Source organism: Cotesia typhae, unplaced genomic scaffold (assembly GCF_013202065.1).
Source record: "Cotesia typhae breed Kobodo isofemale line unplaced genomic scaffold, CoteBio_Ctyphae contig_65, whole genome shotgun sequence".
Lineage (NCBI taxonomy): Eukaryota > Metazoa > Arthropoda > Insecta > Hymenoptera > Braconidae > Cotesia > Cotesia typhae.
Window position 1 is genome coordinate 130,237 of NW_027423762.1, and position 12,221 is coordinate 142,457.

A 12,221-nucleotide genomic window follows, 5' to 3' on the forward strand; every position below is an offset into this window, starting at 1 on the left:
GAATATACAAAATAATTAGCAGTTCCACAGACGAGCAGCTAGACCAAGTGAATGACCCTTGGAAGATCGAAGATAAGAATAGGACTAACTACCCTATGAAACTACGGTCAGCAACAAGGCGAGAAAAGGAAGGAAGAAGCAACAAAGAAGATAGGCAATATATCCCTTATAAGAAAAATAAAAATAATAATAAAAACAAATATAAAAATAAAAATAACAAATTAAAAATAACCGATAAAAATAAAATAAGTATAATTCAAGAAACCGATGAAAATATCGCGGATCAAAATAAATCCAGCTTAGATAATAGCGGAAAAATTATAGAACAAAACTTAAACAAGAGCAAAAATAGTATAAGAAATTTAGAAATATCTCAAGAAGAATTAGAAATAACAAACTCAAGTAATAAAACACAGTCAGAAATCATAAATAGTAATAAATTAGAAGATAATAGGAGCGATAAATTTAGCATGTTAGTTAACGCGAGCAAATTATCCGATTATTCCGATAAATCATATTCATCATCAAACAGTGATCCTAGAGGAGAAAAATTAAGAAAGAAACTAATCAAAAATAATACAAATAACTTATCATATGATTCTAACACAACAGACTTCGGTTTATCCTACCTCAAAGAACCAACAGAGACTATCCCATCGGATCAAAATCCACTACCCCAAACCTCTCCTAATAAAATTAATGAAGAAATCCCAGACCCACAAAACCCGACCCAAAATAATACAGGAACACAGACTCCTCAAATAAAATTTAAAAATACAAGATCTAAAAACAGATTTTTACCCTTACAATACAAAAGAACACGACAATACGCAGACTTTACACCATCACCCATCTCGCGTACTCATAAAAAAATAAATAAAAGCATAAATAAAAAAATTTTCAAAATAATTGACAGTTCGGACGACGAATCAAATACGGATGAATCAGAAATTATTAATTCCAAAATATATTCAAATAATTCAGATAATATTAGCACAGATTCCCCCATAGAAACAATTCCCATCATGACAACAAATCGCGAAAATGATAAGGGAGGAGCAGTACCATGGTCCTCAGAAGAAAGTGGAGACAGACCCCAATACATTACCGTAGAAGCAGTAATCGAAAACAATAACAATCAAAACGATATTTCAAATTCAGCACAATCTCATACAACAACTACACCAAACGAAAACTCTCAAACATTACACACACAGCACACATACAAAGACGTAAACAAAAATAATATACAGACACAGGTAGAAGAAAACCCTCTACCCTTACGCAGGTCACAAAGAACAAGAAAACCAAAAACATGCTCTTGTGAAACGAACACGGACTCACACGTACACACACACAAACACATACCTCACCAAATCAGAAAACTAATTAACAAAAATCAAATAAAACACAATAAAATTACAAAAAGAAAAACCAAAACATAAAACTACCAGACATAATGATTACTTTAGAATCTCTAAAGGATTCAAATAATTACGATAAATCAAAAGAAACAAAAATTAATAAGAGATTGTCATCAATACCCGAACACATGGATCGCGTTAATAAAATAATAAAAGTACTTAAACAAAGCAAACAAAACAAAAACATAAGAAAATCAACATAATCAAGAAAACAGAAAAACTCACACACTCACATACAACCAGACCCCATCATCCCTAACGATTTAGACTCAAGTAACAAAATATTAAAAACAACTAGTAAAAGTCAACAAGAAGACAAAACACAGACACCAATACTCATACAAAACACACAAAGCCGACATACAGTTACACAATCAGAAACAGAAAATCCCTGTCAACCCATTCCAAATACGCCAATCACAGACTCAGACGTTAATAAAATAATAATAGATAACACTCAACAAAATATTAGCCAAAGAACATATAACTCAACTATATTAGAGTCAGACGAATTCAGACAACCTTCCCTAAACCTTTCCAACATAAATCCAACAGGAATTACAGACTCAAATAGCGAAAATTCATTAGAAAACAGTAATAGAACAAGAAATAGGATTAAAAACAAAAAGAAAAACAAATCAACAAGTAAAATAAATAGTTTACCAATAAATAACGATTCCACTGACAACGAAGAACAAATAAACAATAACGAACAGACAAAATCTCAAAACAAAAAGAAATCACAGACAAACAACACAAACAGAATCCCAAGAAACGATAATAATTTAAATAACGACAAAAGAAACGACTCAGATAGCTCTACAGCATCCGAAAACTCAACAATATCAAACGACTTTAGTAACGAAAATATCTTCGAAACAAAAGACAATCTACTAATGCAGAAAAACAGTTATCTATGCTTCATTAACGCAGATAGCACCGTATCTAGTGAAATAGGGAGAAAATTAATTAGAGTAGGTCATTTAAATAAATTAAATCCAAATATTAAACACGATATCGGAGACATAATAAAAATGGGTTCTTCAAGAAGAAAAGTTATAGCTTTAGTAACACAAAATCATGATAAAGAAAAACCATTAGAATCAAATTATTTAAAAGCGTTCAAAAACTTGAAGTCATTTCTTATAGATAATAATATCAAAACAATTAGTGTATCACAAGGACTCAGTAACTTAAGCGAAGTAGTTTGGTCAAAAATTAAAAGTATCATTACAAAAATTTTCGCAGGAACAGAAATAAAATTTACTATTTGCAGAGAATTAATCATAATACCCCCCATAGAAGAAAGACATAGAATAATGTTAGAAAACCATGAACCTCCTATGTCAGGACACAAAGGTGTGACAAAAACATACAAGAAAAGAAGACAAAGATATTTTTGGGACAATATAAAAGTACAGGTAGAAGATTTTGTTCGAAAATGTATTAGTTGCCAGAAAAAGAAACTAGTTAGAATAAAAACTAAACAACCGATGGTCATTACCGACACATCAGCCCAAGTTTGGGATAAATTAGCTCTAGATATAGTAGTCCCCAACAAAATTTCAGCTAATGGTTACTCTTACATCTTAACCATGCAAGACGATCTATCAAAATTTTGTTTTGCGATACCATTGATAACAATGACCGCGAAAGATATCACAGAAGCTTTAGTTGAACATTTTATATGTAAATTCGGTTGTCCAAAAGTCATATTAACAGATCAAGGTCAAGCGTTTATAGGAAAAATAATGACTTGCTTAGCAAAAACGTTTAAAATTAGACAAATAAAAACCACAGCGTTTAGACCACAGTCAAACGGCGCTCTTGAGCGTAGTCACCAAGTCTTGACTGACTACATAAAACATTATACTAGCAGAAACGATTGGGATAAGTGGTTACCCCAAGCTACATTAGCATATAACACTAGCGTACACGAAGGTACAAAATTTACACCTTACCAACTAGTTTTCGGTAAAGAAGCCCGATTACCCTCAGAATTTTCTTACCTTGACGAAATACCGACCTACGCAGACTATATCAAAACTCACGCGACCAGACTTTTAGAAACTCAAAAGATAGCCAGAGAAAACCTAGAAAAAGCTAAACAGAAATCAAAAATTCGATATGATAAAAATATACATCCAGTAAAATTTAAAATAGGTCAGAACATATATTTAGTTAAGAACCAAAAGACGGGAAAATTTGACGACAATTATTTAGGTCCTTATAAAATTACCGAGATATTCCCAGATAAAAATGACATTGAAATAGAAATAAAAAAGGGAAAAAGAAAAATAGTCCATTGTGACAGAGCAAAAATTGCACATTAATAAAGAACCGAAACAAAGAGTGAAACCACGCGCAGAAATCACCCTCTCTTCTACGTCCAAACATTTGAATCCTTGCCCCCCACTTTCCCCCAAATGAATCATTTTTCTGAGAAAATAAATTTTCAAGAAAAATAAAAGTATATAATTACACATATATATTAAATAAATTTTTTTTACAAAATTATATAGATTAAACCAAAATAACTATAAAATAAAAAGAAGGACATCTAAAACAAAAAAAAAAAAAAAAAAAAAAAAATATGACGAGAAACAAATTTTTTTTGGAAAAATAATGACATACTTTTCTTACAGGAAATATAAAATAAAAATATTAAATTTTTAATAATGTTTAGATATAAGAATGAACCACAACATCGAATATATAGAAATAAAAAAAAAAAAAAAAAAATAAATAAATGAACATTTAAGCTTCACAGCGATAGCAAGGAATTACCGATTCAAGCAACAATAATTAAATAAATAACCATAGATTTTATTGTTCAAAAAGTACATAAATTTTTTTTAGCCAAGAAAGATGATAATAATAATAATAAATTAATGAATTATAAATAATAATATAATACATAATAAATTGTCAACTAAATTTTTTTTTCTTTTCAAATGACAGTTGAGTAAAATACAAACTTAAAAGATAATAGAGATAACGCAAACGTACATGTATTTTCTTCCAAAAATAAGAAGATTATTGTCATTAAGGTTTTAAAGAACTTTAAAAGAAAAAGATAAACATAAACTTAAACGTAATATATAAGTAAAAACAAATAAAAGAGGATCATTCCCTGATAGCCAGCGCTTTCTCAGTAAGTGTTGACTCCCAGCAGTTACGGTTAAGTTATACATCAAGTTGGCGGTAATTCTTCACTCAACAACAGTTGTAAGCAAATTGACAGAAATCTACGGCCGCAACTTGAATACAAGTTAACAATCAAACTTGTAGTTAAATTTCCTTTCAACTTTACTACAATTAGAAGGAAATACTTGTACAGCAAGTTTTGACGTCTATTTGCAGAGTAAGTTATAGGTAACTAATAGGTAATCGCTCGCTTTGCCAACTCTTTCCGTCAAGTTTGCTTCAAATTGCGGACGTAGATTGACAGTAAGTTATAGGTAAGGTGGCTATCAGGGTTGTCAGTAAGGTTTCAGAAGAACTTAAAAATAAAGATAATAGCCCTATGGCAGGTAAAGCAGTTATCGCAGAACCGTCGGAGTATCTCTTAACTCACAAGGGACGCGAGCCTACTGAGAGGGAGAAATCTCCTAAAATTTTTTTTAATATAATTTAACGCGCGAAAAACATATTTTTTTTCTCATAAGCATAAATTGAGATCAATGCCACCTAAACAACAAACGGGACGTTTGTCTAGAGGGAGGGACGTGTTACGTCCCCACCTGCATTCGCAGATGTCTCTGATAGCGAATACGCGCGCTAATTTAAACTCTAACAATTGTACAATAATTTCATAAATATTCATTTTTTCATAAATATAATGTTAAATAATAAGTAAAGAATTCCAAACGTTAAACATTAAATACTAAGAAAATGATAAGTAAAACTCAGCCAACACCTGAATAAACAGATTATTTTTAAGTTCACATTAACATTTTCTTTCGAAGAATGTTAATGGAAAAACTAGAATGATTCAACAAGCAGTAGAACAAATAAGCTTAAGCTTAAGTTGTTTTTAAGTTACCATTAACATTCCAACAAGGAACGTTTAATGATAACACAAATGTATAATAAAATGTAAAGGGAAACTAGAGTACAGTACGCGGCAACATCAGAAAGTTTCACGAAAAGAATGTCCTAAGTCAACAACAAACAATTACGTGGACTAGACTCTGGAGTGGCATCAGCCGATGAGCCAGCTCACCCTGATGACGCAGGAAGCATGAACTCCAAAGTCTAGAACATTCTATATTTTCGAGAACCTGATAAGCAACCCTACTCCTACAAGGGCGCGTCCCTTGGGGAGTCTATAAAAGCGAGTTGCATCGGGAACTCGGGGCCTTTTTCATAATATCATTAAGCTACTAAGTACTGCTCTAGAAACCGATAAACATTACACTGTACGACGGTTTCCCTCCTGATAATTAAATTGTATCGCATCACTAATTAAATAAATCGGAGACTATTAATTTTAAATTAAATCAGTTTATTTCGGAGGAAACTCGAGTCCACCTACTGACGACACTGGAGGTCGTCTCATCCTAATTCTCCAGACCCCTTTATATTATTTAGGGCCGGTTCTTCTCAAACCGCGCGGTTACGAGGACGTAACACACTCTTCAAACTGATAATTTCATCAAACTTACAGTAACAATAATATAATAATAAAAAAAATAATCCAATAAAGAAAGTTAATAATAATTATCGTAAACATCATAATAATTATTTCTAGTAATTCTCAAATAATTAATAATAATTAAAATACTCCAATAGTAAAAAATTAAGTTGCCTTCTTCACAACATAAGAAAAAAGGCCCCAAGAAGAATTCGAATTGTGGAGCTAATAATTAAACTTTTAAACTATTTTCTATAATAACAAAGTACCAGAAAACTAAATACCTTTATTCAACGGAGCTTGGTTCCCTCAAGAGTTTAGATTGTACGATGGTTTTTTTCAGATTGTTAAATTAATATTTTACGGTCAAAAAAAATTATCTTTTCGGTTCTACCTCCTCTAGCATTGGCGCGCCGGTCGCTGCTACCCGGAACTCTAGTATACGCATCATGCCCGAAGCGGTTGAGGTAGTGCTTTACTCTCGACACGTCAATTTTTAACATTAAATAAAAATAATTGATTTTAGAACTAAAATTCCAAGAGTCTTTTTTAAGGAATTTCACTCCTCTCTAAAGATCTTTTTGTTTCACATCTAATGAACTTTTGCTTATATTTTTGCCATAATTCTAAAGATTTCTTACAGAAAACTCACTTAATAATCATACTACTAAGGCAATAGCGAAATTTATTTCAATGATAAAGGTTAATATTAATTGATAAGTGTATATATGTTATATCTTGATGTGTTCCTTGTTAAAAAATTTACTTGGATACAATTTTTCAATATTATTTTCTTTTGAGATATACATATCAGACCGTTTCAACTCAAATCAAACAAATTTCTTGAAAAAAATACACGAAAGTATCGAACATTGACATAAATTAGTGACAGCATATTTAACATTCAATAACGAAGTATACGTGTATTTATTTATACAATCTTTTGGAAAATATTGCTTTTTTATTTGAATTATTTTCATTTATCATCCATTAGATATAATTGTCTTATTCGATACATGTGCAATAACTAGACCCTTTCAAAATTTTTACTTGTCGAATAATTATCAAATTAATAAATTAGTAAACTCATTTTCCAAAAGCTTCTGTAAAGAGAATTGTTTTTTGATTCATTTTTAAGTTTCAAGAATTTGATATTCAACAAACTATTTATTCAAAGTGTGAAACATAAACCGTATAACAATGATAAGCTAAATTAAAAGAACTTCACTATGCATAGAAAATTATGGATAAGAAGCTAATACATCGAATTTATTCTTGACAGTAGATAATTTTGCGGATTCTTCATTAGTATCTTCATCGGTATCATCTTCATCGTTGTGCTTACTTTGGGATTTTTCATCGTATTCGGAATTTTCGGATGAAGAAAAATCACTCTCCTGAGCAGTTTTTATTCCATGTTTATTTCCTTGAACCCTTTTAATTTTTTCAATGTCGGAATGATTTTCCCATTTTGCTATAAGTATTGAATGAAAATGATATGTAATTTATTATAATTAAGTCATTATACGTCAGGTATGCTTGACATAACTTGTTATTTTTTAATCGATACTTATTTTTGAATTGAAACTTTCATTATTATAAATTTTATTAATAATTCAAAAATTTCATTAATAACACGTTATGTCTGGGAAAATGAACTGAAAACAGTTAAAATTTTATGATTAAAAAAAAACCGCATATAAGGTAGATATATAATTTGTGATTTAAATTGAACCTTGTTATGCATGAGTGTGTTAATTACATAGGATTCCCATAATACTTAACACACTAATGCATAACAGTGTCCAATTAATATTTGAAGGACTCTATAAACATAATAGCATCAGAAATTCAATTCGTATAATTGTCAATATTCAAAATTTCTATAACAAGTTATTTTAACATTATAACTTTTTACATTTTAAGTTAATGTTAATTTTGATAAAGTGACTATATGTATTTACAGTTTGCAAAAATAATTGATATACTATAAAAATATTGAATATATATTTATATATAGTTTTTTTTATAATCATTAAAACTTTGTAAGATAGTTGAAAGTTTCAGAATTTAACAAAATATATATCTTATGGAAACTAAAGCGTATTTCAACTATAAGACCCATTTTCAATAAATTTTTCTCAACTCTAAGATACTGCTAACTAGGATGTATCGAAAAAACCGACAATTGTTTTTTTCCATTGATCATAAAATTTCGTCAGAGAATGCCAAAAGGTTGACATAGACTATATTATATTATAACTAATTCTGAAATTTTTGTTAAATGCCCGTGCGAAGCCGGGGCGAGCTGCTAGTTAGGTAAAAAGTCATCATCTATTTTTAGGAATATCGAATGTGGACTCTACATTTCATTGAATATGAAGAAATAATGTAATTAAATATTTATGAATATGTAGTTTTTAACTTTAGAAGTTACGGAGATTTATATTGACAAGTTAGTCCATGATTTAGTAATTGTTTTTTTTTCTCGACGGGCAGAAAGCGTCAACTTTCGGCCTGCTGCGCTAAACGAAGTTGCCGCTTCCTGCCTTCGTCGAGAAAAAAAATAGCATACACTCCTCGGGAAGTAAATAAGAAAGCCTCAGATCACATGTTTGTTGATCTCGGCTTCGCCTCGGCCATCAATTACGTGTGATCTGAGACATTTCTTACTTTACTTCCCTAGGTGTGTAATATACTATTCTCACTCAGAATTAGATGTTCTTTGAAATAAGCGAAAAATGTTTATCTCAATAATAATAATTTCGCTGAAAATAAAAGAAAAACTGACAATTTAGAACATGTCTAACTTTAACCTCGACTAACTTATGAAATAATAAATTTATCGAAAAATCATAAATGATTTTTCTTGTAAAGTGAGTAATTTCCTACAAAAATATGGATAGCACTAATTTGGAAGCTGTTTGTGAAATCAGATATTAAATTTCTTAGCTTAAAAATATTTTTAAATGAAAAATTAGGATACGATACTTCTAAATGTTAATATGAAGAGCTTCAAGTCTCTTTGCACTATTTTTATTTCGGCATTCTATGACGAAATTTCATAACATTAAAAAAAAAATCGTCGGTTTTTTAGATACACTTTACTGTTGCACTACTTAAAAATTCGCTTATAGTACTCTCGTCATAAGAAAATTTTTCACCACTTTTTCGTGTGAGCGCAATAACAAATAAAAAATTCAACTTGTTATAAAAATAATACCACATACACATGGTAAAGATTGCATGCAAGAGACATATTTTCTGCATTACTAATTCTTAATAAAACCATTCTAGAATAACGTAGATGTATTTCAAGTCACAAATAAAAGCAAAAAAACATTGAATAATCTTCAGAGTATTCCTAGAAAAATACCCTGTTAAAGATAAGCTCTTAATTTTAATATTTAGAGGTGGCGATTTGCAAATTTCGATTTCCCATTTGAACATCATGGGAATTTTTTTTTTTTAATTCGAATTTTGTGACTCGACAATCATTTGCTGTTCAAGGGTAACCAAGACATATTTTTGTAGGAAACAAAAGGTCTGAACAAAGATTTACATAAGTTGAGCCATTTTGAAGAAATCAAGTCTTAAATGTGGAGTTTTTTTAAATTATGAAATTATTTACTTTTAAACGCAACTAAACGGTTCTTCAGTAAATATTAATATTGAGAGCTCATCTTTTAAGAGGGTTCTTCTCTATGGATACTCTGACGATTTTCCAATGTCCCTTGGAAAAAAAAAAAAAATAATCGATTTTTTTTTTGATACCCTAATATTTATGCAAACTAATAACGCCACAAAAAATCAAGTTAGACATTTTTTCGAGTTTATCGTATACACAATACATTTATTTTTGAAGTAACATGTATACGTACGACTAGCTAATAGGTCTTATAGTTTCAGGAATTTCGACATCAACGTTTTTGAAAAAGAGTAAATCTAAAAAGAGTAAATGTATTATCTTAAGTATATTGATGTATCATTTTAAATTCGTCCTGAATAAAAATTAAATTTTAAACTAATTTTCGAGTTTTCAAGTTTTCTTGTAAACTATAAGAATTGTAGTATATTTATATTATATTACCTCTATCAAGTGTCCATCCCGGAGGATACATAAAAATACAAATTTTTCCCTCTAAAGCCATTCGCAAAAGAGAATTAGCTGCTCGATATGTATCAAATTTTTCAGTTCTAGCAGTCATGTAATGTCGCTTAGCTGCCCAACTATCACAAATATCCATAGCTGACCAAGCGTCATCATTTTGTTGATGTTGAATTTTAAGAATTTTAGGAAGATCTATTCGCTGAGCAAGATACTTGACGACAGTGTAAGGTTCTCGAACTTGAGAAATGGGAAAAGAACCCATCAAAATTTGAAGCTGTTTCGGCACAGTTGATGGGAATACAAGTCCCGGACAATCACAAAATCGAACATTCTCAGTGAGAAATATAGTTTGAAAGTGTTTGGTATGACCCGGGGTCCGTGATACACTTACAACTTTATTACCTATTGTAGAAAAAAAATGTAAAAATGAATAGCATTTTTGTGGCTATAAATAAAAAACTAAAATTTACCGATAACAGCATTCATAAATGCGGATTTTCCAACGTTAGGGTACCCAATACATCCAATTGTCAGTGTCCCATTGGCATATTTATCATGTTTAACAAAACTCGTATCATTTTTTTCTATTATGATATTATCTTTTCGATTAGCATCACAATCATCATCTAAATTAATTTCTTCGTTTATTTTTTCTTGCCAAGAACTCAAATCAACATCATCAAGTACTATTTCTTGGCACTCTTTTAATAATGATTGAGCTCCTTCTGAAACCATTCTCAATTTCCCTTTACGTTTGTGTCGATTCAAAGTAGTTTGTCTATTAAGAGTTTCTTGTAAATTTTCAACCGGATAAGATGTAAAATGAACTATTCGTAACTGGGGATAATGTTCAGAAAAATATTCACGCCAAGCTAAGACCAACGCAGGCGGGGCTATATCTACTTTGTTAATTACTAAAATTACTTCTTTTTTTAAATCATTTGTTATGTAATTGTAGAGATATGGTGGAAACATTAACACAGAATAGCGAATATCAACAAGTATTAATAATATATCAGACATTTCTAAAACCCTCCACAGTTGCCGCCACGTTTCTAAGTTGAGCTCAAAATAACTAATTTTACCCAATGTTTTTATCTGCTCTATATATTGCTGAAAATAAAAAAATGGTCATAAATATTTTCAATGAAGCATAAAAATAAATCCTAATGAATATAGTTCTAAAGTTGATGTTCTGAATGGTTTTTTTCAAATTTTACTTTATGTTGAGAAACAACTTTTCGACATTAATTATAAATTTATATATATTTATACCGTAAAATATTCATGTTCTCTCATATCTAATTGTTCTTTACTCATATTGTAATCCCATTCTGGCCGTTTAGGCATATCCAAATGAGGTGGAAAATAATCATCAGAGATTTCTTGGTCGCTTAGTGGTAAAAATTCAATAGTCTTACAAGCCTCGATTTTGCGTTGTTTCAATTCTTCCGTGGATTCTTTAAAAAATTGGAGATTAAATCTATTTTTATCATTGCTATTAGTAGGCTGCCTATTAATCTTTAATACTTTCGAATGTTCTGAATCACTGTCATCATCTTGATGTATTAGAAAAAACAAAAATTATTAATATAAACAATTCAAATTTGAATAGCCAAAATCAAAGTATTTTTTACAAACCAGATGCTTCATTACGGCTTTTTTTTTTTAGTTTCATTTGTTGTTTTTTTGCTTTCCCACTAAATGGAACTTTCTTTCTTCCCTGTGGCATAATTATGAAACGATATCAAATTAAATAATATGTTGTCAATTAGATAAACGTTATTTCTATAAGAGCATAAACTTTTCTTTTGAATAATAAACATACAAATGTTTTTATGGGAGGCAACTTCACTGCAGATCAATGCAGATTGACTACTTCGCCTGTAATTTCTCAACTTAATGCCATCTCCACGAAACCCGAGTAAGCTTGCATCATTCAACTATTTCGAAAGTGGCTCTATCTTACGTCTATTTTCGATACATGCACTATCGATAGATTAATGTGACAATCTGATGGCCACAAATCGCAAAAGCTTTTTCGCAATTT

At 30.2% G+C, this 12,221-nt stretch overlaps 1 protein-coding gene across 1 annotated transcript; it reads right to left on the minus strand.

The window, feature by feature from the left end:
- Positions 1–6,769: 6,769 nt before the first annotated feature.
- Ns4 (Nucleostemin 4) lies at positions 6,770–12,042 on the minus strand. The gene is made up of 5 exons (XM_074250934.1): positions 11,813–12,042; positions 11,447–11,730; positions 10,642–11,284; positions 10,151–10,573; positions 6,770–7,534 (listed from the first exon to the last, which is right to left on the minus strand). Exons 1-5 carry the CDS (start codon positions 11,901–11,903, stop codon positions 7,302–7,304), a joined length of 1,674 nt encoding a protein of 557 aa, XP_074107035.1. The 5' UTR covers positions 11,904–12,042; the 3' UTR covers positions 6,770–7,301.
- Positions 12,043–12,221: the final 179 nt, after the last annotated feature.

What these genes read in the sequence shown, in the direction of transcription:
- Ns4 (XM_074250934.1), bottom strand. Translation starts at nt 11,903, where the DNA reads ATGCCACAGGGAAGAAAGAAAGTTCCATTTAGTGGGAAAGCAAAAAAA. An exon ending in AAGCCGTAATGAAGCATCTG is followed by an intron (nt 11,731 to 11,812) that starts GTTTGTAAAAAA and finishes TAATACATCAAG; the next exon opens with ATGATGACAGTGATTCAGAA. An exon ending in ATTTATGAATGCTGTTATCG is followed by an intron (nt 10,574 to 10,641) that starts GTAAATTTTAGT and finishes TTTCTACAATAG; the next exon opens with GTAATAAAGTTGTAAGTGTA.